Source organism: Lolium perenne, chromosome 2 (assembly GCF_019359855.2).
Source record: "Lolium perenne isolate Kyuss_39 chromosome 2, Kyuss_2.0, whole genome shotgun sequence".
In the NCBI taxonomy this organism is placed as follows: domain Eukaryota; kingdom Viridiplantae; phylum Streptophyta; class Magnoliopsida; order Poales; family Poaceae; genus Lolium; species Lolium perenne.
This window is the reverse complement of record NC_067245.2, coordinates 283,825,056-283,852,229: the sequence shown is the minus strand read 5'-3', so window position 1 is coordinate 283,852,229 and position 27,174 is coordinate 283,825,056. Positions and strand designations below refer to the sequence as shown.

The 27,174-nt window shown below is 48.5% G+C and overlaps 1 protein-coding gene and 2 long non-coding RNA genes across 7 annotated transcripts in view; all 3 read right to left on the bottom strand.

Annotated features, from left to right (window-relative positions):
• LOC139836170 (uncharacterized) overlaps positions 1-22,921 on the bottom strand; it is a 48,584-nt gene extending 25,663 nt beyond the window's left edge. For all 5 annotated transcript variants that reach the window (XR_011752705.1, XR_011752701.1, XR_011752703.1 and 2 more), the window contains exon 1: positions 22,478-22,921. This is a non-coding gene — a long non-coding RNA (uncharacterized lncRNA). The remainder of the gene's footprint in view (positions 1-22,477) is intronic.
• On the bottom strand, positions 11,700-14,049 carry LOC139835336 (subtilisin-like protease SBT1.4). The gene has a single exon (XM_071825197.1). It carries the CDS (start codon positions 14,016-14,018, stop codon positions 11,700-11,702), a length of 2,319 nt encoding a protein of 772 aa, XP_071681298.1. The 5' UTR covers positions 14,019-14,049.
• Positions 19,560-21,297, bottom strand: LOC139836171 (uncharacterized). Its single transcript, XR_011752707.1, has 2 exons — positions 21,070-21,297; positions 19,560-20,052 (listed from the first exon to the last, which is right to left on the bottom strand). It is a non-coding gene; the product is annotated as an uncharacterized lncRNA (long non-coding RNA).
• Positions 22,922-27,174: the final 4,253 nt, after the last annotated feature.

Genomic DNA, 27,174 nt, shown 5'->3' with positions numbered 1-27,174 from the left:
TGTATAACAACAAAGGGTGATTACTTACTCCCTCGGTTGGGTTTATTAGTTTTGCATTATCCCTAAGAATCAACTTCACCTATATAATATAAATCACATCTCAAGTTTATAGTGATATATTTTTTTGCAATATATATGAGTGGAATTTTTTTTGGCTCCAGGGCACCAAGATCCTATTATTTTAATAAATCCGGAAATCATATTTACAAATTTCAAAATAATTTGAAAAAATCTGGATGTACCCAATCATGTATCCACAAACGTGCAAAACATTAATTTTAAATACTTTGTATTCAAAGCTACACAACAATGACAAACATGTGGATTTGAGTATGCATATTTAAAAATATTTAAATTTATCAGAAATTTTCATTTTTGTGTAGCCCGCAATACAAACAATTTCGCGTTGCGATTTTGCATACTTGTAGTTCACTTCATTGGCTATGGTAGGATTTCTTTTCAAAAAAAAAAAAAAAAACTTGTAAATATATATTTTTTATACTCTTTATAACAACGGGCTCACTAGTGCTCAGAAGGCAAAGAGACTTTTCGTAATAAGTAAATTGATAATTTATAGGAATACTAATATACCCGACCGACGGGAGTATGGTCATGCATGGTATGTTACCTTTATTTGCTGGAACGGAGATGCATGCAATTGCAACACCTGGATGCTATATTTTGAATTCGTGTGTGTATGTCAATCCTATATTTTGAAGCGCATTTCTATCATATTCTTGTGTTTTATATATTTATTATGTTTGTAGAATTCTGCAAACCAAGCATGCCCTCAACCAGAGAAGCCCTAAGTACCCATCACAAAACTACAAGCAACAATAACACGAAGTGCAAGGTTACATCATCTCCACCGAACAACCCCAAATAGAAGCCCAAAACAGCATTTGACAAGCCGTTTTGGGGGCACCAACACAATGTCACTCTATTGTTGACATATATCCAAAGCGGCGCCTCCAATACAGTCTACCCAAAAAAAAAAAGTTAAAAGCAAAATTCAAACAGACCAACAAAAAAATAATCAAATAGTTAGAAATTTATAAAAATCTGAACGGAAAATTTGAAACAGCCTAAAACCTAGAGCTGCTTGCGGACACACTCCGGTCTAGGACGCTATTGTCTGCATTGTGCATACATTGTAAATGCGTTGTCATTGCCATCCCAAAAGGACGACGAGAGGTTGCTAGGGCTATTCGGGCCACTATTTTCGCTGCTACCATCGTCGTTGTCGGCTAGGTCGATGACCGCGCGTCAACCACCATTTGTTGAACTCTTTAGTCGCCAACAGAACAACATCCACCAATTCACTAAGAGCATGCTTAACCACCGACTAGTTGGTCGGATTGTCTAGATCGTGTAGTGTTGCCTGCAGCCGGAGATCCTTTAGCCACTTATCCTCCAGCTACGACTTCACCTTCTTTGGCGGCAATGGCAGGAGTTGCCTCCTTCTCCTTCTTGGGGACGAGGAGGGGAACGTTCTCCTACTTCGGGGCGACTAGCGGCATTCAGAAAGGTGACACCAGATGTGCTAGGCATTGGGGTGGATGAAGTGCGCGATGCGGAGGAACACGACGATGAAGACCTCGACACAGAGTGTGGAGGCCTGGGGATGGGGATAGCAACCGGTGTGCATCGTTGGGCAGGACATGCTGACATGTAGCCGTAGCGGGCGAGGATGATGTCCATATCCCAACGTCACACTATTAGGGTCGTTGTGTTGGTCCAACGGCCCGCTATAGAGCGTCGTGAGCTTGGATACCCTCTCCACCTAAAAGAGTGGCATGCCGTGAGGGGCACGGTGGTGCTTCTGCCGGCGCCCGGAGGTCGGCCGGCGGTGCAGTCCAGGGCTGTGGCGGGTGTGGCGGCCGTGATGGTGATGGTGGTTGAGGGAAGGGAGTGTAGGATAACGTTGCATAGAAAACAAAAAATTTCCTACGGCGAACACGCAATCCAAGCCAAGATGCAATCTAGAAGACGGTAGCAACGAGGGGGTATCGAGTCTCACCCTTGAAGAGATTCCAAAGCCTACAAGATGAGGCTCTTGTTGCTGCGGTAGACGATCACTTGCCGCTTGCAAAAGCGCGTAGAAGATCTTGATCACGATCGGTTCCGGCGCCACGAACGGGCAGCACCTCCGTACTCGGTCACACGTTCGGTTGTTGATGAAGACGACGTCTACCTCCCCGTTCCAGCGGGCAGCGGAAGTAGTAGCTCCTCTTGAATCCGACAGCACGACGGCGTGGTGTCGGTGGCGGTGTAGAAGTCCGGCGGAGCTTCGCTAAGCAATGCGGGCAATATGGAGTGGAGGAGCTTGGCTAGGGTTTGGGAGGGGGTGGCCGGCCACTCTATGGGGGGCGGCCAGCTTATGGTCTTGGGGTGGCCGGCCCCCTCCCTTGGCCCCTCATTATATAGGTGGATCCCAAGTGTTGGTGTCCAAGTCTTCGAATAAGACCCGAAACCAAAACCTTCCATAGGAGGGGGAAACCTAGCCCAACTAAGACTCCCACCCAAAGGTGGGATTCCCACCTCCCATGTGGGGGGTGGCCGGCCCCCTATGGTAGAGTCCACTTGGGACTCCACCCCATCTAGGGCTGGCCGGCCATAGAGGTGGAGTCCCTTGGGGACTCCACCTTCCTTGGTGGTTTCTTCCGGACTTTTCTAGAACCTTCTAGAACCTTCCATAGAACCTTCCGCGACATTTTATTTCACATAAAATGACATCCTATATATGAATCTTATTCTCCGGACCATTCCGGAACTCCTCGTGATGTCCGGGATCTCATCCGGGACTCCGAACAAATATTCGAACTCCATTCCATAATTCAAGTGCTACCATTTCAACATCCAACTTTAAGTGTGTCACCCTACGGTTCGAGAACTATGCGGACATGGTTGAGTACTCACTCCGACCAATAACCAATAGCGGGATCTGGAGATCCATAATGGCTCCCACATATTCAACGATGACTTTAGTGATCGAATGAACCATACACATATATTACCAATTCCCTTTGTCTCGCGATATTTTACTTGTCCGAGGTTTGATCTTCGGTATCACTCTATACCTTGTTCAACCTCGTCTCCTGACAAGTACTCTTTACTCGTACCGTGGTATGTGGTCTCTTATGAACTCATTCATATGCTTGCAAGACATTAGACGACATTCCACCGAGAGGGCCCAGAGTATATCTATCCGTCATCGGGATGGACAAATCCCACTGTTGATCCATATGCCTCAACTCATACTTTCCGGATACTTAATCCCACCTTTATAGCCACCCATTTACGCAGTGGTGTTTGGTGTAATCAAAGTACCTTTCCGGTATAAGTGATTTACATGATCTCATGGTCATAAGGACTAGGTAACTATGTATCGAAAGCTTATAGCAAATAACTTAATGACGAGATCTTATGCTACGCTTAATTGGGTGTGTCCATTATATCATTCACACAATGACATAACCTTGTTATTAATAACATCCAATGTTCATGATTATGAAACTAATCATCCATTAATCAACAAGCTAGTTTAAGAGGCATACTAGGGACTTCTTGTTTGTCTACATATCACACATGTACTAATGTTTCGGTTAATACAATTCTAGCATGATATATAAACATTTATCACAAACATAAAGATATAAATAATAACCACTTTATTATTGCCTCTAGGGCATATCTCCTTCAGTCTCCCACTTGCACTAGAGTCAATAATCTAGATTACATTGTAATATACCTAACACCCATGGCATTCTGGTGTTGGTCATGCTTTGCCCTAGGGAGAGCTTTAGTCAACGGATCTGCTACATTCAGATCAGTGTGTACTTTGCAAATCTTTACTTCTCCATCTTCGATGTACTCGCGAATCGAGTGGTAACGCAGCTTGATATGCTTCAGCCTCTTGTGTGACCTTGGCTCTTGTGCATTGGCGATGGCACCCATGTTATCACGATAAATGATTAATGGGTCCAATGCACTAGGAACCACACCGAGCTCTACAATGAACCTCTTCATCCATACCGCTTCTGATGAAGCCTCTGAAGCCGCTATGTACTCTGATTCTGTTGAAGACTTCGCCACCGTGCACTGCTTCGAGCTTGCCCAGCTTACTGCAGCACCATTCAATATAAACACGTACCCAGATTGTGACTTAGAGTCATCAGGATCAGTGTTCCAACTTGCATCGGTGTAACCGTTTACAACGAGCTCTTGGTCACCTCCATAACAAAGAAACATATCCTTAGTTCTTTTCAAGTACTTCGGGATATTCTTGACCGCTGTCCGGATGTTCCATTCCTGGATCACTTTGATATCTGCTAGTCAAACTAACGGCATGTGCTATATCCGGTCTAGTACATAGCATGGCATACATGATAGATCCTCTTTGCCGAGGCATAGGGATGTTACACATCCTTTCTCTTTCTTCTGCCGTAGCCGGTCCTTGAGTTTTACTCAATACCTTGCACAGTAACATAGGTAAGAACCCTTTCTTACTTTCGTCCATTCTAAACTTCTTTAGAATCTTGTCCGGATATGTACTCTGTGATAGCCCTATTAGGCGTCTTGATCTATCTCTATAAATCTTGATGCCTAATATATACGATGCTTCACCAAGGTCTTTCATTGAAAAACTATTATTCAAATAACCCTTAACACTGCTTAATAGTTCTATATCATTCCCGATCAATAATATGTCATCTACATATAATATCGGGAATGCTACGAAGCTCCCACTCACTTTCTTGTAAATACAGGCCTCTCCATGACCTTTGTATAAACCCGAAGTCTTTGATCACCTTATCAAAGCGTCGGTTCCAACTTCTTGATGCTTGCTTCGGTCCATAGATTGAACGCTGAAGTTTGCATACTTTGTCGGCATTTTTAGGATCGACAAAACCTTTGGGTTGTACCATATACAACTCTTCCTCAATATCTCCATTAAGGAACGCCGTTTTGACATCCATCTGCCAAATCTCATAATCGAAAAATGCAGCTATTGCTAACAAAATCCTCACAGATTTTAGCTTCGCTACAGGTGAGAAAGTCTCATCGTAGTCAACTCCTTGAATTTGTCGGAAACCCTTTGCGACAAGTCGAGCTTTATAGACAGTAATATTACCATCGGCATCTGTTTTTCTCTTGAAGATCCATTTATTCTCGACAGCCTTTCGGCTATCGGTAAGTCTACCAAAGTCCATACTTTGTTATCATACATGGATCCCATTTCGGATTTCATGGCTTCTTGCCATTTGTTGGAATACGGGCTCATCATCGCTTCTTCATACGTCGCAGGGTCCTCATCATTGTTATCTACAATCATGACATTTAGACAAGGATCATACCAATCAGGAGTGGCACGTTCCTTGTCGATCTGCGAGGTTCAGTAGTTTCCTCGTTCGAAGTTTCATGATCATTATCATTAGCTTCCTCTTGTTGCCGGTGTAGGCGGTGCAGTGTACAATTTCGATCTTTGCGCTACTGCGATCAACGAGTATAGATTCATTAATCTCATCGAGTTCTACTTTTCTTCCAAGTCACTTCTTTAGTGAGAAATTCTTTCTCAAGAAAGGTTCCGTTCTTAGCAACAAAGATTTTGCCTTCGGATTTGTGATAGAAAGTGTACCCTATAGTTTCCTTAGGGTATCCTATGAAGACGCATTTCTCCGCTTTGGGTTCTAGCTTGTCCGGTTGTAACTTCTTTACATAGGCTTCGCAACCCCAAACTTTCAGGAACGATGACTTAGGTTTCTTATTAAACCATAATTCATACGGTGTCGTTTCTACGGATTTTGATGGTGCTCTATTTAAAGTGAATGCGGCTGTCTCTAATGCATAACTCCAAAATGATAACGGCAAATCAGTAAGAGACATCATACTACGAACCATATCTAAGAGAGTTCGATTACGACGTTCGGACATACCGTTTCGTTGAGGTGTTCCCGGCGGTGTCAATTGTGAAAGTATTCCGCATTTCTTTAAATGCATGCCAAACTCATAACTCAGATATTCACCTCCACGATCAGATCGTAGAAATTTGATCTTCTTGTTACGTTGATTTTCTACTTCACTTTGAAATTCCTTAAACTTCTCGAAAGTTTCGGATTTATGTTTCATGAAATAGATATACCCATATCTACTCAGATCATCTGTGAAGGTTAGAACATAACGATAACCACCGCAGCGATGCTACGCTCATTGGTCCACATACATCTGTATGTATGATTTCCAATAAGTCGATGGCTCGCTCCATCATACCGAGAAAATGGAGTCTTTGTCATTTTACCCATTAGACATGCTTCGCATCTATCAAGTGACTCAAAGTCAAGTGATTCAAGTAATCCATCGGTATGGAGTTTCTTCATGCGTTTCACTCCAATATGACCAAGGCAGCAGTGCCACATATAAGTAGAATTATCATTAAGTTTAATTCGCTTAGCATCAATGTTATGTATATGCGTATCACTACTATCGAGATCTAATAGAAATAAGCCATTCTTTTGTGGTGCTCGACCATAAAAGATATTATTCATAAAAATAGAACAACCATTATTCTCAGACTTGAATGAATAACCGTCTTGCATTAAACAAGATCCAGATATAATGTTCATGCTCAACGCAGTACATAATAGTAATTATTTAGGCTTAAAACTAATCCCGAAGGTAGATGTAGAGGAAGTGTGCCGACTGCGATCACATTGACCTTGGATCCGTTTCCAACGCGCATCGTCACTTCATCTTTCAGCGGTTGTCGTTTATTCTTTAGTTCCTGTTTCGAGTTACAAATATGAGCAACCGAACCGATATCAAATACCCAGTGTACTAGAACGAGAACCGGTGAAATGAACATCTATAACATGTATATCAAATATACCTTCTTTCTTCTTCTTGACAAGGCCGCTCTTCGGATCAGCCAGATACTTGGAGCAATTACGCTTCCGGTGTCCCTTCTCCTTGCGGTAATAGCACTCAGCATCGAGGCTTAGGGCCGTTCTTAGGTTTCATAGGAGGCGTGGCAGCTTTCTTGCCACCCTTCTTGAATTTTCCCTTAGACTTGCCTGTTTCTTGAAACTGGTGGTCTTGTTGACCATCAACACTTGGTGCTCTTTCTTGATCTCAATCTCAGCAGCTTTTAGCATGCCAAAAAGTTCGGGTAACTCCTTGTTCATGTTCTGCATATTGTAGTTCATCACAAAGTTCTTGTAACTTGGTGACAGTGATTGAAGGACACGATTAATCCCCGATCTGTTAGGAATCACTATTCCCAAGTCATCGAAGTTTCTTCGCATGCCCGGTCATGGCGAGCATGTGCTCACTAACGGAGCTGCCTTCTTCCATCATACAGTGAAGAAATGTTTCGATGCTTCATAGCATTCCATCGCCGCATGAGTCTCGAATATAGCTTTCAGCTCATTCATCAACTCATGAGGATCATGGTGCTCAAAACGTTGTTGAAGATCGGATTCCAGACTGCACAGGTTGGCACACTGAACTTGAGAGTACCGAGTTTTCCGAGTTGCGTAAACTGCTTGTACTTCCTCGGATTCATCTTCTGCTGGAGGGGCTCCTAGCGGTGCATCAAGCACAAATTGCAGATTTCCGCCAGAGAGGAAGATCCTCACATGACGGAACCGATCGGTGAAGTTGCTACCGTTGCTCTTAAGTTTCTCTTTCTCTAGGAACTGATTAAAATTGATTGGGGACGCCATCTCTACAACATATATTTGCAATAGTTTAGACTAAGTTTATGACAAATTGAGTTCAAATTTTAATTCAACATAATTAAAAACCTAAGTGAACTCCCACTCAAAACAATATCCCTCGCATTGTCTTAGTGATCACACGAACCAAATCCACCGCACCTAAACCCGATCATCACGAGAAAAGGTGTGATTTCAATGGCGAACACTCAAAGTGTTCATCATATCAACCATATGATTCATGCTCTACCTTTCGGTATCACGTGTTCCGAGACCATGTCTGTACATGCTAGGCTCGTCAAGGCCACCTTAGTATCCGCATGTGCAAAACTGTCTTGCACCCGTTATATGTACTTATTGAATCTATCACACCCGATCATCACGAGGTGCTTCGAAACGACAAGACTTGGCAACGGTGCTACTAAGGATGAACACTTTATTATCTTGAGATTTTAGTGAGGGATCATCTTATAATGCTACCGTCGCGATCTAAGCAAAATAAGATGCATAAAAAGGATTAACATCACATGCGGTTCATATGTGATATGATATGGCCCTTTTGTTCTTGCGCCTTTGATCTTCATCTCCAAAGCACGGATATGATCTCCATCATCTTCGGGCATGATCTCCATCATCGTCGGCGTAGCGTCAAGGTCAATGGCGCCGTCTTCATGATTGTCCTCCATGTAGCAACTATTACAACTACTTTGAAATACTACTCAACATGAAATTTAAAGACAACCATAAGGCTCCTGCCGGTTGCCACAATACAATAATGATCATCTCATACATATTCATCATCACATTATGGCCATATCACATCACCAAACCCTGCAAAAACAAGTTAGACGTCTCTAATTTGGTTTGCATATTTTACGTGGTTTAGGGTTTTCGAGAGAGATCTAATCTACCTACGAACATGAACCACAACGTTGATACTAATGTTTTCAATAGAAGAGTAAATTGAATCTTTACTATAGTAGGAGAGACAGACACCCGCAAAGCCTCTTATGCAATACAAGTTGCATGTCGAACGAGGAACAAGTCTCATGAACGCGGTCATGTAAAGTTAGTCCGAGCCGCTTCATCCCACTATGCCATAAAGATGCAAAGTACTCAAACTAAAGATAACAAGAGCATCAACGCCCACAAACCATTGTGTTCTACTCGTGCAACCATCTATGCATAGACACGGCTCGATACCACTGTAGGATAACGTTGCATAGAAAACAAAAATTTTCCTACGGCGAACACGCAATCCAAGCCAAGATGCAATCTAGAAGACGGTAGCAACGAGGGGGTATCGAGTCTCACCCTTGAAGAGATTCCAAAGCCTACAAGATGAGGCTCTTGTTGCTGCGGTAGACGATCACTTGCCGCTTGCAAAAGCGCGTAGAAGATCTTGATCACGATCGGTTCCGGCGCCACGAACGGGCAGCACCTCCGTGCTCGGTCACACGTTCGGTTGTTGATGAAGACGACGTCCACCTCCCCGTTCCGGCGGGCAGCGGAAGTAGTAGCTCCTCTTGAATCCGACAGCACGACGGCGTGGTGTCGGTGGCGGTGTAGAAGTCCGGCGGAGCTTCGCTAAGCAATGCGGGCAATATGGAGTGGAGGAGCTTGGCTAGGGTTTGGGAGGGTGGCCGGCCACTCTATGGGGGCGGCCAGCTTATGGTCTTGGGGTGGCCGGCCCCTCCCTTGGCCCCTCATTATATAGGTGGATCCCAAGTGTTGGTGTCCAAGTCTTCGAATAAGACCCGAAACCAAAACCTTCCATAGGAGGGGAAACCTAGCCCAACTAGGACTCCCACCCAAAGGTGGGATTCCCACCTCCCATGTGGGGGTGGCCGGCCCCCTATGGTGGAGTCCACTTGGGACTCCACCCCATCTAGGGCTGGCCGGCCATGGAGGTGGAGTCCCTTGTGGACTCCACCTTCCTTGGTGGTTTCTTCCGGACTTTTCTAGAACCTTCTAGAACCTTCCATAGAACCTTCCGCGACATTTTATTTCACATAAAATGACATCCTATATATGAATCTTATTCTCCGGACCATTCCGGAACTCCTCGTGATGTCCGGGATCTCATCCGGGACTCCGAACAAATATTCGAACTCCATTCCATAATTCAAGTGCTACCATTTCAACATCCAACTTTAAGTGTGTCACCCTACGGTTCGAGAACTATGCGGACATGGTTGAGTACTCACTCCGACCAATAACCAATAGCGGGATCTGGAGATCCATAATGGCTCCCACATATTCAACGATGACTTTAGTGATCGAATGAACCATACACATATATTACCAATTCCCTTTGTCTCGCGATATTTTACTTGTCCGAGGTTTGATCTTCGGTATCACTCTATACCTTGTTCAACCTCGTCTCCTGACAAGTACTCTTTACTCGTACCGTGGTATGTGGTCTCTTATGAACTCATTCATATGCTTGCAAGACATTAGACGACATTCCACCGCGAGGGCCCAGCGTCAAACTCTCCGCCATCGGGATGGAACAATCCCACCGTTCATCCCTCTGCCTCAACTCATACTTTCCGGATACTTAATCCCACCTTTATAGCCACCCATTTACGCAGTGGTGTTTGGTGTAATCAAAGTACCTTTCCGGTATAAGTGATTTACATGATCTCATGGTCATAAGGACTAGGTAACTATGTATCGAAAGCTTATAGCAAATAACTTAATGACGAGATCTTATGCTACGCTTAATTGGGTGTGTCCATTATATCATTCACACAATGACATAACCTTGTTATTAATAACATCCAATGTTCATGATTATGAAACTAATCATCCATTAATCAACAAGCTAGTTTAAGAGGCATACTAGGGACTTCTTGTTTGTCTACATATCACACATGTACTAATGTTTCGGTTAATACAATTCTAGCATGATATATAAACATTTATCATAAACATAAAGATATAAATAATAACCACTTTATTATTGCCTCTAGGGCATATCTCCTTCGGGGAGGTGGTCTAGCCGTAAGCATGAAGCAGGATGGCGTGATAAGCTCCGGGCTAATGCCTTGTCCTCGGTGGCTGGCCGGCCGCAGCTGGTCGAGGCCGGCAATGGCGACGGCTTCGGGCGTCGCTTCCTTCTTGAAGGTATCGCCGAGGTGATGTTTTGTCATCCTGTCTGGAAAAGCTCCGGGGTAATCCCTAGATCCGTCGTGATCGGTCGATGGCGGCGCTCTTGTGTCGTCTCCCCTCTTGAGGGCATCGATTTGGAGCTGCTTTGGTCGGAGGGACCCGTGGAAGATGGTTGGTGTTGGCGTCGTGGGCTGTGTGGCAACGATGACAATGGTGAGCGGATCGGAGTTGCGGCATGTCCTTCGTCACCCCTGCCGTGATGCTGAAGTCGGAGCTGCGAGGCAACTTGTGGCAACGATGCCACTTGATTGGTGCTTGTGTCGATGCAAGGAGTGCAACTTTCTCCTATGAAGGTCACGGTTGAAGTCGGAGTTGCCTCCTCCTCGACGTGCTTGGGGGTCGACTGTTTGGCATAGGCTCACATTGGCTCCAGTGTCGTTCGTGGCGAGGGTCTCGGTGGCGGTCGTCTAAGGTGAAGTCGGAATCGTTGGCTCGTGGAGGAGTGACGACGATGACGCTCGATGACATCCTCATCGATGGCTTTTCTTCTCGATGGCGTGTGTGCTCCGTGTGGGTAGCCAGGCTGGCCAGGGTGTTCACTGTGTGTTGTTGGTTTTCGCCCAATTTTCTCCAAAGCGGCAGTGGGGAAGCTTGGGCTGAATATCGCACCTGCAACTTGAACCATGAGTGGGCGAGCTCACAGCGGTGAGCTCAGGCCGTTAAGTCAGTGCTTGGTTCTCCTAGGGTGTGAATTCTGAAATCTCACATATATAGTAATATTCTCATGTGTGGTACGGAGTACATCATATCTCTGCAACTTTAGGGCAGTGAGGGGACACACCAGGCAGCCAGCAACTGCAAAACCAACCCACATCATATCTCCGCTATTTTGCTCGTCGACGGCCAAGTTATTGCGATGGGGCTCGTCACCGTGTGCTCGCCGTCGCTCCAGACGATTGACCCAAAAGTGTAGGCTTCCTTGACGCTCCCCGCGGCTCGGGTGAAGGTGATTTCGTACTCCTGCGTGTCTTCGGTCACGCTGAACCTAAGCTTTCGCGGCTTCACCGTGACGCGCACGCCGGCAGGGCTGGTGACCGTGGCATTGTAGGTGGCCTCGGCGTTTCCGCCGACGTTACGCACGACACGACGCTGAGTGATGACCTTGTGTTTTTTCGAGCTGAACACCGCCGCGAAGGCCGGGTAGTTGTGGTCGCCGACGGAGGAGCCCGCGTGTGCGGAGCAGTTGGTCGCCGGTCCATCCCTCGTGAAGATGGCTACCTGATCATCGGTGTAGCCGAGCGCGCAGAGGAAGGTGATGTAGTCCTCGACGCCGGCGTCGTACACCAGGCCAGGGTCGACGGCGCGGTTGGGGTCCACGTGTCCCGCCCCGCGCCCGAACGGCGTGGACGCCTTGCCGGTGGACGTGTCGCCGATGACGCTGCCGGCGCTGTCTAGGTTGTACGCGGTGGTCATCAGCGCAGACTTGATGGCGGCGGGGCTCCACTCCGGCCTGGCCTGCCGGAGCAACGCCGCGATGCCGCTCACGTGCGGGCACGACATGGACGTCCCTGACATGATGTTGTATTGCACTCGCCTTGTGTCCCACTCGAGGCCTGAAGGCGAGCTGGCGCCGGTCCAAGCTGCGAGAATTTCCACGCCTGGGGCAGTGATGTCCGGCTTGAGGATCTCCGGCGCGAGGATGTTTGGCCCGCGGCTCGAGAAGGACGCCATTCTAGGGTAAGGAGGTGTCGGGCCGATGACGGTGCCCTGGAACACGATCGTCCCCATGGGGGATGTATTCTTGCTTATGTATTTCTGAATCTTCTTAGCGGCGGCGAAGGTGACGGCTGTAGCGGGGAGGATTTGGGGGCTGCCGAACGCCTGCTCGCCCATCTCTTTCGCGCTCGTGAAGATGGCTCCCACGCCGCCAGCGAGTTTCACAGCGTCCCCTTGCTTGAAATTCACGCCGGGGTCGCATAGAACGATCTTCCCGGCGACCAGGCTGGCGTTCAGCTTCCCGGCTTCACAGGTCTTTGAGCCGACGGTCCGGCCGTATATCAGCGGTACCTTGGTTGCGCCAAGCGGGGGGCCGGCGTACAAGGAAGAGCCTGGAAATGTATCGCCGTTGCCGAGAACCACGTCCGCTGCGAACCGGCGGTTGACGGTTGACGCGCCGACTGTGAGCAACCACGGCGCCACGTTGCGGGCAGTAGACTCGCCGGGACCGGAGTTTCCCGCGGAGGCCGAGACTAGGATGCCCTTGCGGACGGCGCTGAAGGCGCCAACGGCGATGCTATCCATATCAAACGACTCTGCCGAGCCTGTGGAGCCGAGCGAAATGGAGATGACGTCCACCCCGTCGGCGATGGCCTCGTCAAACGCGGCAAGGACGTCAGAGGTCATGCACCCGTATTTCCAGCACACCTTGTAGGACGCGATGCGCGCGCCCGGGGCCATGCCCACGGCTTTCCCTTTGGCGTAGCCGTACAAGGCCGCGTCCGCGACGGCAGAGCCGGCGGCCGTGGAGGCGGTGTGCGTGCCATGGCCGTTGGTGTCCAGCGGCGACCTCGACTCCTCCGTCTCGTTGATCGGACGGCCAAGTTCAAGCTCGTACCCCTCGTAGAAGGCCTTGGCGCCGACGAGCTTGCCGTTGCAGTACGCGGAGGCATTGAACGACGGAGCCGAGACGCAGCTCCCTCGGAACTTTCCAGGCGGCAGCGGCGGCAGGGACGGGTCCGCTGCGAACGAGTCGCGGTCGATGGGGTACACGCCGGAGTCCATGACGCCAATGACGACGTCCGTGGCGCCGTTGGACGCCGGGAGCAAGCCGGACGAAGCCGAGAGGCCGAGGAAGGACGGCGTCAGCGTGGTGTGCAGCTGAAGCGTCGCGTCGGGGACGACGGCGAGGACGGAACGCTGGGACGCTAGGCGCGCGGCCTGGCGTCCCGTGAGGCGCGCCGCGAAGCCCGTCGCCGCGTGGGAGTAGGAGTAGAGCACCCTCGGCGCCGGGACGGACATGTGCACGGGGATGTGGTCACGCAGGAACGCGAGCCTTACGCTCCGGTGGCTAGCAGTCCGCCGCGGCCTGGCAGCAGCGGCGCGTGCTTGTGCGCGACGTGCACAATGTATGAGGACTGCTTCTCTGTTTCCTCCGCCGCTGCCGCAGCGAAAACGACGGCGAGCAGGATACATAGAGCCCCGCAACGTGGTCGGTTCGTCGCAAACTATCAGTGAAGGATGCTGTGGTGGTGGTGGTGTGATCGGAGGCGCGAATTAATAATAGAGGCAGATGAGCTTGAGCCCCGCATCGTGCTGGACTACTGCAGTCTGAGGGACCGGCAGTAATCATGTGTGATACTTACAGGAACCAAATCAAGCGAAATTGCTTAAATATTGAGAGGAACAGTTTACAGTGATAGGATACCAGCAGAGAAACTAATTGAACGGCTACTCAATCATAAGTCGTGCAAATAGAAATGATGAATATGGCATGTGAAGTTTCCAGCGATACGAACTAATCAATCTACTGAACCATACATCATGTCAACAGGAGTGAAATAATGAATATGATAAAAGAAGGCAAATAACACAACACATATGATTGATTATAAATATGCATCTGATAAGGTTATTGGTATTGGTATTTCATTTCCCAGGCAAAACATTCTACATAAGTTGCAGGTCGGAAGAGCCAGGAAGGATGAGCAAGAGTGCCTACACGAAAGGTCGAATCCTCTTTAGGGCCGGCCGGCCGGCGATCCATTGCCTCCTGCGGCCACCCCCAATTTCTTGGCAGGAGATCATGCCGACGACGAGGATGTACGCGTAGTGGAGCTTCTTCTCGCCGGCCATGGCCATCTCATCTCATCTCCTCGCCGACGCCTTAAAGTCCAAAGTCACAAGTCACACACACGATCCCCGCACGCGGTGTATGACAATGAACTTGTATTTATAGAGGAGGGAGGCAGGTTTGAATTTTCATCGAGGGAATAGCTGAGCGGGAAAGAGTTTTCGGCTCTTCTCTCCTCTGCTCTTGGTTCGTAGATTGATGGTTGGTTTCATGGATTACTTATGTGAGTTGCCTAGAGAAGACAAACAAACGACCTATAAATTAGGCACCCTTCCTTAATTATGCGAGCGAGCCCAGAATTTGAGCATACGATGGGAGTAACTCCTGGTGCAGGTCAGGGGCTGGATTCCTGTCCTATTAATTAAGTAATTCCTTAATTCACGGACTGGATTCATATCTATGTCTTTTTTTGTGTCCCCAAGGTCTTCTTCTTATCTACCATTTGTGAGTTCGGCTGAAATTAGTGGGTCCAAAAATGATGTACATATATACATATGTTTTGGGCAGACTCGAAAACCATTCATATATGGATTAATTTGCAAATCTTTACTTTCTCCATTATGTTGCCTAGCTATTTCATCAATCACAATGGTTGGCATGGTGGATTCGTCCGCACATCGTACGATGGGTCAAGCTTTTCTAGATGATGCATTGACCTCGTAAAATATGGACTAGAGTAGTTAAGTAGGCCGAGAATTTGGGAACCATGAATCACACAATCGAGGTTACCAAATCAGAGCACCCTATCTATGAGGTTGAAATCCCAGATAAATAGACAGGAATCCAGCATGTAAAATATTCTCTTTCAATAGTTTTTCACTTAGCCTGGTAGAAAGGACTTTTTTGCAACCACTAGCCCCCACGCATAGTCAACTGGAGCTAGCAAGCTCATCAGGCTTGTGTAACCGTGACTTGCAGGATTGACCATGGTGTGAGTACGTGGGGTTGACCGCGATAAGAGGAACAAGACATCAGGTCTAGCTAGCTTGCAAAACCAATATGACTTGAAATATTCTTGGTATTACAAAGATTAAGCACGTTGGTAATTACTCATGGAAGGAGCTCAATCGACGACTGAAGTGTTGGAAATTGACCTTAACTCTATTTTGGACATCCACATCACTTCACAAACAATGAACTACTAGTACTATGCATAACGCATAGGTATTTAAGTATACATGGAGTATATGAATGTAGTAAAGATGACAACTGCAAGTAGATAATAAAGAAATACACAGGTAAGAACTAAATCTACTGATTTGGACAACACAATTCGAATACTTAGTATTACAACAAATGGAACAGTACTGCATACGCCGCCGGGTCAAGGCATAACGGACTGGAGGCAAGCCGCACCGCCCGAGCCAGTTGGCGATAGACCATGTCTGCGGAGCCCCATGAGGACGGGCCGTGTAGTGCTCCAATGAATACTTCTTTACAAGACACCTTCTTTACGAAATGTTGCCGCCTGGATGAACTTCCACCACTAGGGCTGCACACCATACAAAACAATGCTATAAGACAAAATAGCAAGGCTGGAAAGAAAGTAAAACCAACATGTTAAAATCTCTCCTGCTTGTGGCCACGAACATGCATAAAACAATTTATGTTGATGGATTTTAATCATATATAACTTCAAAATGACTAATACCAACTATCTCCAATTCACATCTAGCACTGGCTTAATGTATCACCACCACCTGCTTAAATATATTTGTCTCAGATGATGAAAACCAAGAGGCTCAGGTACAGAATTTAAGCCACATATGTATAGATGCATTATTGCAAGGGTTGGACGTGTGCCTTGTAACATAGTATATGTTTTATTATAAAATCATATAAGAAACTAGTGTCAACATCTATTAAATAAGAAACCAACATATAGAGCAAGACCACACAAGGTACAGTAGTACCAGCTATGCATCAGTAGCATAGACTCAAATCCCAAGCAATGATTTATATTATCACTAGCACAAACTTTCTTTAATAATGCAAAGGCAGATGAGCAAATTATTAGAGCACGTTCAAGCAACTCAAACACACATGTGCATTCTACTCTTACGTCATTATAGATTAAGTGCTTCTCATGGCATTGCAATCAACAGTCATGCTGGATCTAGTCCAAAGCATAGATCAATAAGGGCATATTCTAGCAACTCAAACACACATGTGCATTCTACTCTTACATCGTTATAGATTAAGTGTTGCTCATGGCATTGCCATTGCAATCTGCAGTCATGCTGGATCTAGTCCAAAGCATAGTTAAATAAGGGCAGCACAAGATATCCTCGACATTTGAACAATATTTTGCCCTCAAAGTAGCGGAAGTTCCCATGCTCAAATTTTGATTAAGGAAATTAGTTAGAGAAACTAAAAATCTAATCTTTCCATGCGGGAATCACATTTTCCCACTCTAGCAAACATAAACAGCACAGTCCAGGGAAAAGAGGGAGGTATCGAGAGAGAAAGGGAGACCTTCCGAGGAGGGACGTTGTGATGTAGGAGACGTCCAGGTCGAAGAAGGCAGGGGCAGCTGGTTGTACTAGACTGCCAGCAGCACCAGCGGCAGCAGGAGTTCCCGTGGTTGCCGGCATCAGCTCCGGTGAACTACACCACCAGAATACCAACAGAGGGCACCGACCAGAACACCAACGGAGGGCGCCAGCGCCACCACAGCACCACCAGAACAACAACTTGACCTGATCAAAATGGAATCGAAGCATGCATTCAAACACAGATCATGGAGGCCGCAGTAGTTGCCAATGTCTGCGTCGACTCATCGGACTCCTCGTCGGAAGAGGAGTCGACGACCTCCGCGTGGAACTTGTCCAACATCTGCCACATGTCCATCTGCGTGGGTACAAACTGCGGATCAATGGCCGCGCACAATAGCGCCGAAAACACGAGTAGAAACCTACCGGCGCAATTGACCGAACAGGTCGTGGGCGGCGCGGAAGGGCGGCGCAACCGGGAGCGTTTCGCCACATACCTTCCTCATTAATTCATGAGTTTAAAATGCCACTTGCTAAGCAAACAAGTTTTTTAAACCTAAGACCTTCACGCCTAAATCTCCTTGGTCTTTTGGTCTACAACTAATATTCCACTTCGTTAGACTATAGTAGAGATACCGTCAATAGCTTCTCTGTATCCGACAATTGCATGATCTCATGTAGCACTTCCATAGCAGACCTGCAGACAGTTTCAGTTAACAATACTCACTGATTTCATTTCAGGAGTACAAAACTGCAGACAGTTTCAGTTAACATGATACCAAACATGCACAAGTTTCAGTTAAACAGTACCAAGATGCACAGGTTTCAGTGATTCAGCTCACCTTGAGCTCCTGGAGGAGGACGTCGGGGCAGAAGAGGTTGGTTCTATAGGACACCGGCTGCACAAGGTCGAGGACCAGCAGTGATGCTTGGCGTTGCGGTTTCGCCGGCAAGAGGAGCAGGTCGAGGAGGACCAGCGGCCCTGCAGCAGCCCAGCAGGGGTTGACCTGTGCTATGCTCGACGAGGAAGAGGGCTCGACGTCGGGGCCGGGCGCAACTGGCGCAACGGCGAGGCCGGGAATCTAGCCGGGACGGTGAGGCCGGGCGCAACAAGCGCAGCTTCCCCAGGTCGCGCGGCGAGGCCTCTGGCGCGGCGGCGAGGCAGGGCCCAAACGGAGTTGCGGAGGCGGACGGCGATGGAGCTGCGGAGGCGGACGAGAACGAAGACGGGAGCACCGGCGCCGTAGGAGGGTGCGCGACTAGCTGGACGGCCAGCCGCCAGGTCGACCCGCCCCGTCGAGTGTCGCCAAGCTCGTGCGCATCCGCGATGGTGGCGTCCTCGAGATCGTGCGCGTCTTGGAAGAGGGAGTGCGGGAACTCGCGCGCGTCCAGGTAGTGAACTCGAGGCCATGGCCATCTCATCTCATCTCCTCGCCGACGCCAAAGTCCAAAGTCACAAGTCACACACACGATCCCCGCACGCGGTGTATGACAATGGACTTGTATTTATAGAGAAGGGAGGCTGGTTTGAATTTTCATCAAGGGAAAATGCTGAGCGGGAATGAGTTTTCGTCCTTCTCTCCTCTCCTCTTGGTTCGTAGCTTGATGGTCGGTTTCATAGATTACTGATGTGAGTTTCCTAGGGAAGACAAACAAACGCCCCATAAATTAGGCACCCTTCCTTAAATATGCGAGCGAGCGCAGAATTTGAGCATACCATGGGAGTAATTGCTTGTGCAGGTAAGGGGTTGGATTCCTGTCAAGTAGTTCCTTCATTCACGCACTGAATTCATATCCATGTTTTTTTTGTGTGTCTCCAAGGTCTTCTCCTTATCTTACCATTTGTCAGTTCAGCTGAAATTACTGCGTCCAAAAATGAGGTGCATATATAGTACATGTGTTTTGGGCAGACTCGAAAATCCTTCATATGGATTAATTTGCAAATATTCACTTTCTCCATTATGTTGCCTAGCTATTTCATCAATCGCAATGGTTAGCATGGTGGATTCTTCCACACATCGACGATCGGTCAAGCTTCTCTAGATGATGCGTGACCTCGTGAAACATGGACTAGAGTAGTTAAGTAGGCCGAGAATTTGGGAACCATGAATCACACAATCGAGATTACCAAATCAGAGAACCCTATCTATGAGGTTGAAATCCCAGATAAATAGACAGGAATCATGTAAAATATTCCCTTTCAATAGTTTTTCACTTAGCCTGGTAGAAAGGACTTTTTTGCAACAGCTAGCCCCCATGCATAGTCAACTCGAGCTAGCAAGCTCATCAGGCTTGTGTAACGGTGACTTGCAAGATTGACCATGGTGTGGGTGGGGTTGACCACGATAAGAGGAACAAGACATCAGGTCTAGCTAACTTGTAAAACCAATATGACTTGAAATATTCCTTGTATTAAAAAGATGAAGCATGTTGGTAATTACTCATGGAAGGGGCTCAATCGACGGCCGAAGTGTTGGAAATTGACCTTAACTCTATTTTGGACATCCATATCACTTCGCAAACAATGAACTACTAGTACAATGCATAACACATAGGTATTTAAGGATACATGGAGTATATGAATGTAGTAAAGATGACAAGTGCAAGTAGAGAATAAAGAAATACACAGGTAAAGAACTACACCTACTGATTTGGACGACACAATTCGACTACTTAGTATTACAACAAATGGAACAGTACTGCATACGCCACCGGGTCAAGGCATAACAGACCGGAGGCAAGCTGCACCGCCCGAGCCAGTTGGCTATAGACCATGTCCGCGGAGCCACACGAGGACGGGCCGTGTAGTGCTCCAATGAATACTTCTTTACAAGACACCTTCTTTACGAAATGTTGCCGCCTGGATGAACTTCCACCACTAGGGCTGCACACCATACAAAACAATGCTATAAGACAAAATAGCAAGGCTGGAAAGAAAGTAGAACCAACATGTTAAAATCTCTTCTGCTTGTGGCCACAAACATCCATAAAACAATTTATGTTGATGGATTTCTAATCATAAATAACTTCAAAATGACTAGTACCTACTATCTCCTATTCACATCAAGCACTGGCTTAATGTATCACCACCACCTGCTTAAATATATTTGTCCCAGATGATGAAAACCAAGAGGAACAGGTACACCAACCAAATGTAACAGAATTTAAGCCAAATATGTATAAATGCATTATTGCAAGGGTTGGACGTGTGCCTTGTAACATAGTATATGTTTTATTATAAAATCATATTTATTATAAAATCATATAAGAAACTAGTGTCAACACCTATTAAATAAGAAACCAACATATAGAGCAAGACCACACCAGGTACAGTAGTACCATCTATGCATCAGTAGCATAGACTCAAATCCCAAGCAATGATTTATATTATCACTAGCACAAACTTTCCTTAATAATGCAAAGGCAGATGAGCAAATTATTAGAGCACGTTCAAGCAACTCAAACACACATGTGCATTCTACTCTTACGTCATTATAGATTAAGTGCTTCTCATGGCATTGCAATCTGCAGTCATGCTGGATCTAGTCCAAAGCATAGATCAATAAGGGCACATTCTAGCAACTCAAACACACATGTGCATTCTACTCTTATGTCATTATAGATTAAGTGCTGCTCATGGCGTTGCCATTGCAATCTGCAGTCATGCTGGATCTAGTCCAAAGCATAGTTAAATAAGGGCAGCACAATATATCCTCAACATTTGAACAATATTTTGCCCTCAAATTAGCGAAAGTGCCCATGCTCTAATTTGGATTAAGGAAATTAGTTAGAGAAACTAAAAATCTAATCTTTCCATGCAGGAATCACATTTTCCCACTCTAGCAAACATAAACAACACGGTCCAGGGAAAACAGGGAGGCATCGAGAGAGAAAGGGAGACCTCCCGAGGGAGACGTTGTGATGTAGGAGACGTCCAGGTCAAAGAAGGCATGGGCAGCAGGTCGTACTAGACTACCAGCAGCACCAGCGGCAGCAGGAGCTCCCGTGGTTGCCGGCAGCAGCTCCAATGAATAACACCACCAGAACACCAACAGAGTGCACCGCCACCAGAACACCAACGGAGGGTGCCAGCGCCACCACACCACCACCAGAAAAACAACTTGACCAAAACGGAGATGAACTTAAATGTTCAAGAAATATAGCTAAATCCGGCTTGATTTTGTTAATCAAATGAATCGCCGAAAAGTATGTACTACCAGAGATTGATTCCAAAACACCTCAGCAACAGTAGCTATATGTGGATGTTTTGAATTGCATCCTATAACTAGGAGAAGAAAGAACTAACTAGCATATCATTCACGGACAGAAAAACACTTGAAATAGACCTAAAAATAAGTGAGAGGTCTACCTCACTATGGCAGAACAAACTAAACGAAGACATGCAGTAGTAGCAGCAGCTAGCAGCCTTGGTTCGTCAGCTAGGTCAGGGCAGCAACGCTCCAAATGCCTCTCAGCTCTTGGTCCGAGGGCAGGGAGGACCGAGAAGGAGTGCACATGGCGTTGCGGTGACGTTGGTCACTGTCCGACTTCGGCGCCAACTAGAGTGCCACTGTGGTCGCCACTTCACGGCAAGATGCACAGCGTCTCCTGTTCAATCTCTCTCACATAGGTGCTCAAGAATATGTCTGATCAATCTGCAAATTATTTCCACAAGCACGACTAAGAGTTTAACTCCCAAATTTGACAAGATTATAGAGAAATAAAATCATTTCGCAGATAATGTCAAAATACGAATAGGTTTTTTATTTACAAGTAAAAAAGACAGAAGCGGTGAAATGCTCTAGGTAATGTAATGTAACACCGTACTAACATCAAGCACAACAAGATTCTTAATGGCCGCTGTACCAAAATCAGGACATACCAAATCAGGTTCGAATTCCTATCTTAGTGACTCCGGCGCTAGTACATAAAAAAGGTGAATCAATAAATCGATACCCAGATTTGATCATTATATGATGAACTACAGTCCAAACCAATATTTAATACATTAGGTGCTTTCCAAAAGAAAATTGCATCTCACCAACCAAAATTCATGAATGTTTGATTGCATCTTGTAATAAAATGAGAGATAGCTAGCAGATCACACAGAGAACAAGCGTGCAATGAAACAGACCTAGAAAAAGAACAGACCAGCAAAGAGAATCTATCATGATCTGATGAACCAAACAGAGGACGGAGAACCAATGTTTGTGGATGATGTACTAGTATTTAAAAACATGGTGAATCGATGAACCAACACACAGCTTTGACTGTGAAATCCAAACGATTTTGCAGGAAAAAAAAAAGACCTTTTGCGGGGCGGCGTCATGGAGGGCGCCTCCGTCGAGCTGGGGCTGGGCGAGCTCGAGGATGTCCTCCCCTCATCCCCTTCTGCCATCGGAGGAGGCTGTCCCTGCAGCTACTGCAATCCATACGAGATGGAGAAAAGGGCGGAGGAGGAGGATCAGCGGGAGATGCAGACACCCGGGGCACTCGGACGCGCTCGCCGGCGGTGATGCGGGGCCCAAGATGGGCGACCGGCGCTACAACGTGGACGCCTGCATCCGCGAGGGCCGCGGCTGGTGGCTGGCTACGTCTGCTGCAGGTGGCCGCCGAGCCGCCCCACCGACTTAGCTATTCCTCGCTGTGGGACTAGAGAGGATGGGAGGGGGAGAGGGGGGAGATTGGATGGGAATGCGTTGGGGAGAGGAGGAGGCGGCGACCTCGACCATGGTGTGCTGCGGGCGGAGTGAATGCCGTCAAGCTCTCCATCGTCCCAATTGGCGGCATACACATCTTCATCGGGGAAACCGTCGATTCCGACGGAAACCCACTGGTAAGTAACGCAGACGCGACCGCCGCCGAGCTGGACGCTGTCGCAAAGATCCGATCTGAGATGCAGGAGCTTCCCAAGGAAGATTCCGCCTCGGATCTGGAAATTTCAAAGCCCACCCAATCCGCCCCTGAGCAGGAAACAAAGGTGGAAGACCAATGCAGATCCGCCTGGGTTTCCCAGGTGTTAGAAAAGCAGAGGTGCCACTTCGTACACTTCTTGGCCCATACCGCCGGAACCGCCCCTCAAGAAGACGGAGCTGGTCCTGAGCAGGTAGAGGCACCGGAAAACGGCGCAGATCCGGATCAGGCTCAGCTTGTCGGAGAAAGCGAAGCTCCGGTTGAAGAGTCGATTTTGGGCAATCTGAGCCCAATTTCCGGCGACACCCCGTCCACGGAATCTGATGACTTCGTTCGCAAGATAAGGGAGTACGGATACGGCGATCAGCCTGAAGTCGACTCCGCCCAGCCCAAGCAGGTTCTCGCAACGGTAGCAGCGCTGGGACAAACTGGATCCGGAGACCAAGTCAGCCAATCTGACCCCCAACCATCCCATCAAGGATCTCCAATGTCTCGGGTGCGACCCCAAAGGGATTCTCCCTCGGAGGAAATCTTGTCAGCAGAGGAGGTGGCCGCGCGAGCAGTTCTTAACACACCTATAACCCCGGGCGACGCCGCAGATCTGGAGGCCCTAGAGACCGCCAGAAAGGAAATGCTGGCCACAGCCAAGAGGCTCGCCGATACCGAAGCTGCGTTAAGGATAGGAAGGGCAGATCATGCAGCCTGGACGGAAAACTTCGAGAGACAGGATCGCGAGATTGCTACCACACTCGAGCAGGTCAAGAGCATGAGGGCTGAGTGGGAGGTAAAGATGACCTATGCGCAGGCGGAGGCCGATCGAATTGTTAGAGAAGCAATTCCGCCTCGCAGAATACCCTTCAACACGCCCGCAGATCACCAGCCGCTGGAAACTCCCAAGGACAACATACGTAAAGCAGCGGAATTGCTGAAGAAGAAGGACGAAGAAGTTGACATCAACTATCTCCGCACACTTGTCGCTTCAGCAATGCAGCGACGAGCAAGGCAGATACTTCACGCAGGTTGGAATCCAATCCGGATAATCGTGTATCTACCGCGCGTAAGAACGATGAATCGCACACCGGATCCTCGGAGCGCGAGAAGAAGGGCCAGGGAGCACCCAAATCCGATCCCCGTTCCGTCACAGACGCCTCCGTCGGATCCAAGGAAGGGAAAGGACGCGATGTACTCCGGAAGAGACAAATACCGCAACCCCTCACCTCCACCCAACGGTTACCCGCGACCCCCTCGCCGCCGTAGTCCAGCCGTAAACACCAGGCCCGTAGGGCATGGTGCGCTTGTTATCCGCGACAACGTGCCGCCAAGAAACAGAAACAGGGAGCGCTCGCCGGAACCTCGCCGGAATCAGACCAAGGTTGATGAGCCCGAGCCCGGGAGGAGTCGGCATGAAGACCGCGGTCCGGAGCCTCGCCGGAGCCGCGAGCCAGAACCTCGTCGGCGCCGGGACCCGAGCCTCGTCGGAGCCGTGACCCGGAGCCTCGCCGGAACGACCAGGGCAGCCGGCGCCAAGGCGAAGGCAGCCACGAGCCGGAGTCAGCACCAGGAAGGCCGAGGAGATTCAGATGGCGGAAGCAAGAAGTCAGACCGCCCACCTCGCAGGTCTCCCTCACCACCACCTAGCGGTGGCGGCGGAGGTGGAGGCGGAGGCAATGGCCGGAGATCTCGCTCTCGCTCCAAGTCTCCTCGCCACGGCTCGCGCGACGCGCGGGACCGCCTTAACGAGTACAGAACCGACTACATTGGTCCGAAGTGCTTTGGCAGGATGATTCGAGAGGAACCAAAGCCAAGGATGAACCTCAAGCTACCCGGAAATCTGAAGCATTATGATGGCACCGAAAGGCCGGATACCTGGATTGAGGATTACTACAATGCTGTAACCTTCGCCGGAGGAACCCCTAACATCGCCGCCGCATGCTCCAGCTTGTACCTTGTAGGTCCAGCCCGGATCTGGCTCAGCGACCTCGAGAAGAACTCCATCTTTTGCTGGTTCGACCTGAAGAACGCTTTTGAGAAACACTTCAGGGGCACCTACAAGAGACCTGCCACAACAAGCGACCTACAGGCTTGCATCCAGAAGAAGGGCGAAACATAAGGGAATTTCCTCACCCGATGGTTGGCATGCAGAAACGAGTGCGAGAACGTTGACAACCGCACAGCAATGCACGCCTTCATTGGGGGCTTGCAGCGAGGAGGATTGCTGCGACACAAGCTAACCTGCATGGTCAATGCAAATCAACTGACGTTGGATGACATGATCACCATCGCTAGCGATCACACTGCCGCCGATGACGATGCAGGCGGTGATCTCGCAGCCACAGCAATCCCCCTGCACCAACAAAAGAAGAACCGTGACAACGGCGGCAGCAGCAGCCATAAGCGCAAGAACCACGATGACCGTAAGAGTGGCGGATCCGAGATGGTCGCCATGGCGTTTCAACGCGGAGGTCCAGGAGGCGGAAGAGGACGCGGACGCGGAGGCGGAGCCGGCAGGGGTCAGCAGCATACCTCCGAGGTCACTGCTGCCGGATCCCGCGCACCGCAAACCTATGAGGAGTACAGAGACATGCCCTGCCTGGCCCATCTGGATCCGGTTACAGGGAAGTCCACTCATACCAACCGCAACTGCAAGTGGGTCAATGATCTAAAGAACGACCCGGAGGCCGGATACAAGCGCGCCCGGAAGCACCGCCCTCGCGGAAAAGGTGGCAAGGGCAAGAACAAGGACAAGGAGGACGATAGTTCCGAGGCGATGGATGAGGATGATAACTCGCCGGATCCCAAGGCAGGATCCGCAGGAAAATCCAACCCATTCGACAAAAAGAGCGTGGGGGCTTACCACACTTTCCTCGGAACCCCAACAGTACGCGCCTCCAAGTCAGCTACCCGGATCCTGAACGCCATAGTTCCGGCTGTGCCGCAGTACGTCAGGTGGTCGGAAATCCCGTGCACATTTGATCGGAAGGATCATCCCGCAATTGTGCCAAAGGAATGCTACGCCTTGGTTGTAAGTCCCCGCATCGATGGGTATGACTTCTCCAAGTGCCTCATGGATGGTGGAGCTAGCCTGAACATCATGTACCTGGAGACTCTAGAGCGGATGAACCTCACCAAGGAACAGCTCAAACACAGCACCACTGAGTTTCATGGCGTGGTTCCGGGTAAGAAGGCGAACTCCCTCGGCAGCATCACACTTCCCGTGGCTTTTGGCGATGTTCATAATTTCCGCGAAGAAAAGATCACGTTTGAAGTTGTGCCCTTCAAGAGCTCCTACCACGTCATCTTCGGCAGGCCCACCTACCACAAGTTCCACGCAAGAGCGTGCTACATCTACAACAAGCTCAAGATTCCGGGTCCTAAAGGTATGATTACCGTATCCGGAGATTACAAAAAAGCTCATGAGTGCGAGTTAGGCGAAGCCGCCTTCGCAGAATCTGTGATATCCGGAGAAGAGCTGAAAGGCTACAGAGCCGCGGTGGATCCGACTGAAATGCAGACCACCAAGAAGCAAATCTCCGAGCAGAAAACCTCCTTCAAGCCCGCGATAGAAACCAAGAAGCATGACCTCATCCCAGGTGACTCTTCCAAGCAGGTTTCAGTCGGAGCCAACATGGACCCCAAATAGGAAAGCGCGCTCGTCGAGTTCCTCCGCGCTAACATGGATATCTTCGCATGGCAACCTTCTGACATGTCCGGAGTACCTAGGGAACTCGCCGAGCACTACCTCAACATAAATCCGGGGGCCAAACCAGTGAAGCAAGTTATGCGACGCTTTGGAGATAAGAAGCGCCGCGCCATAGAAATGGAACTAGCAAAGTTACTAGAAGCAGGTTTTGTAATAGAAGTTATCCATACCGATTGGGTCGCGAATCCCGTCCTTGTACCCAAAAAGAACACTGAAATACTAAGAATGTGCATCGATTACTCTGGCTTGAACAAACATTGCCCGAAGGATCCGTTCCCCTTGCCGCGCATTGACCAAGTCATTGATTCGACGGCGGGGGCGGAACTTCTGTGTTTTCTTGATGCGTATTCCGGGTATCATCAGATCCGGATGAAGGAATCCGACCAAAAGGCG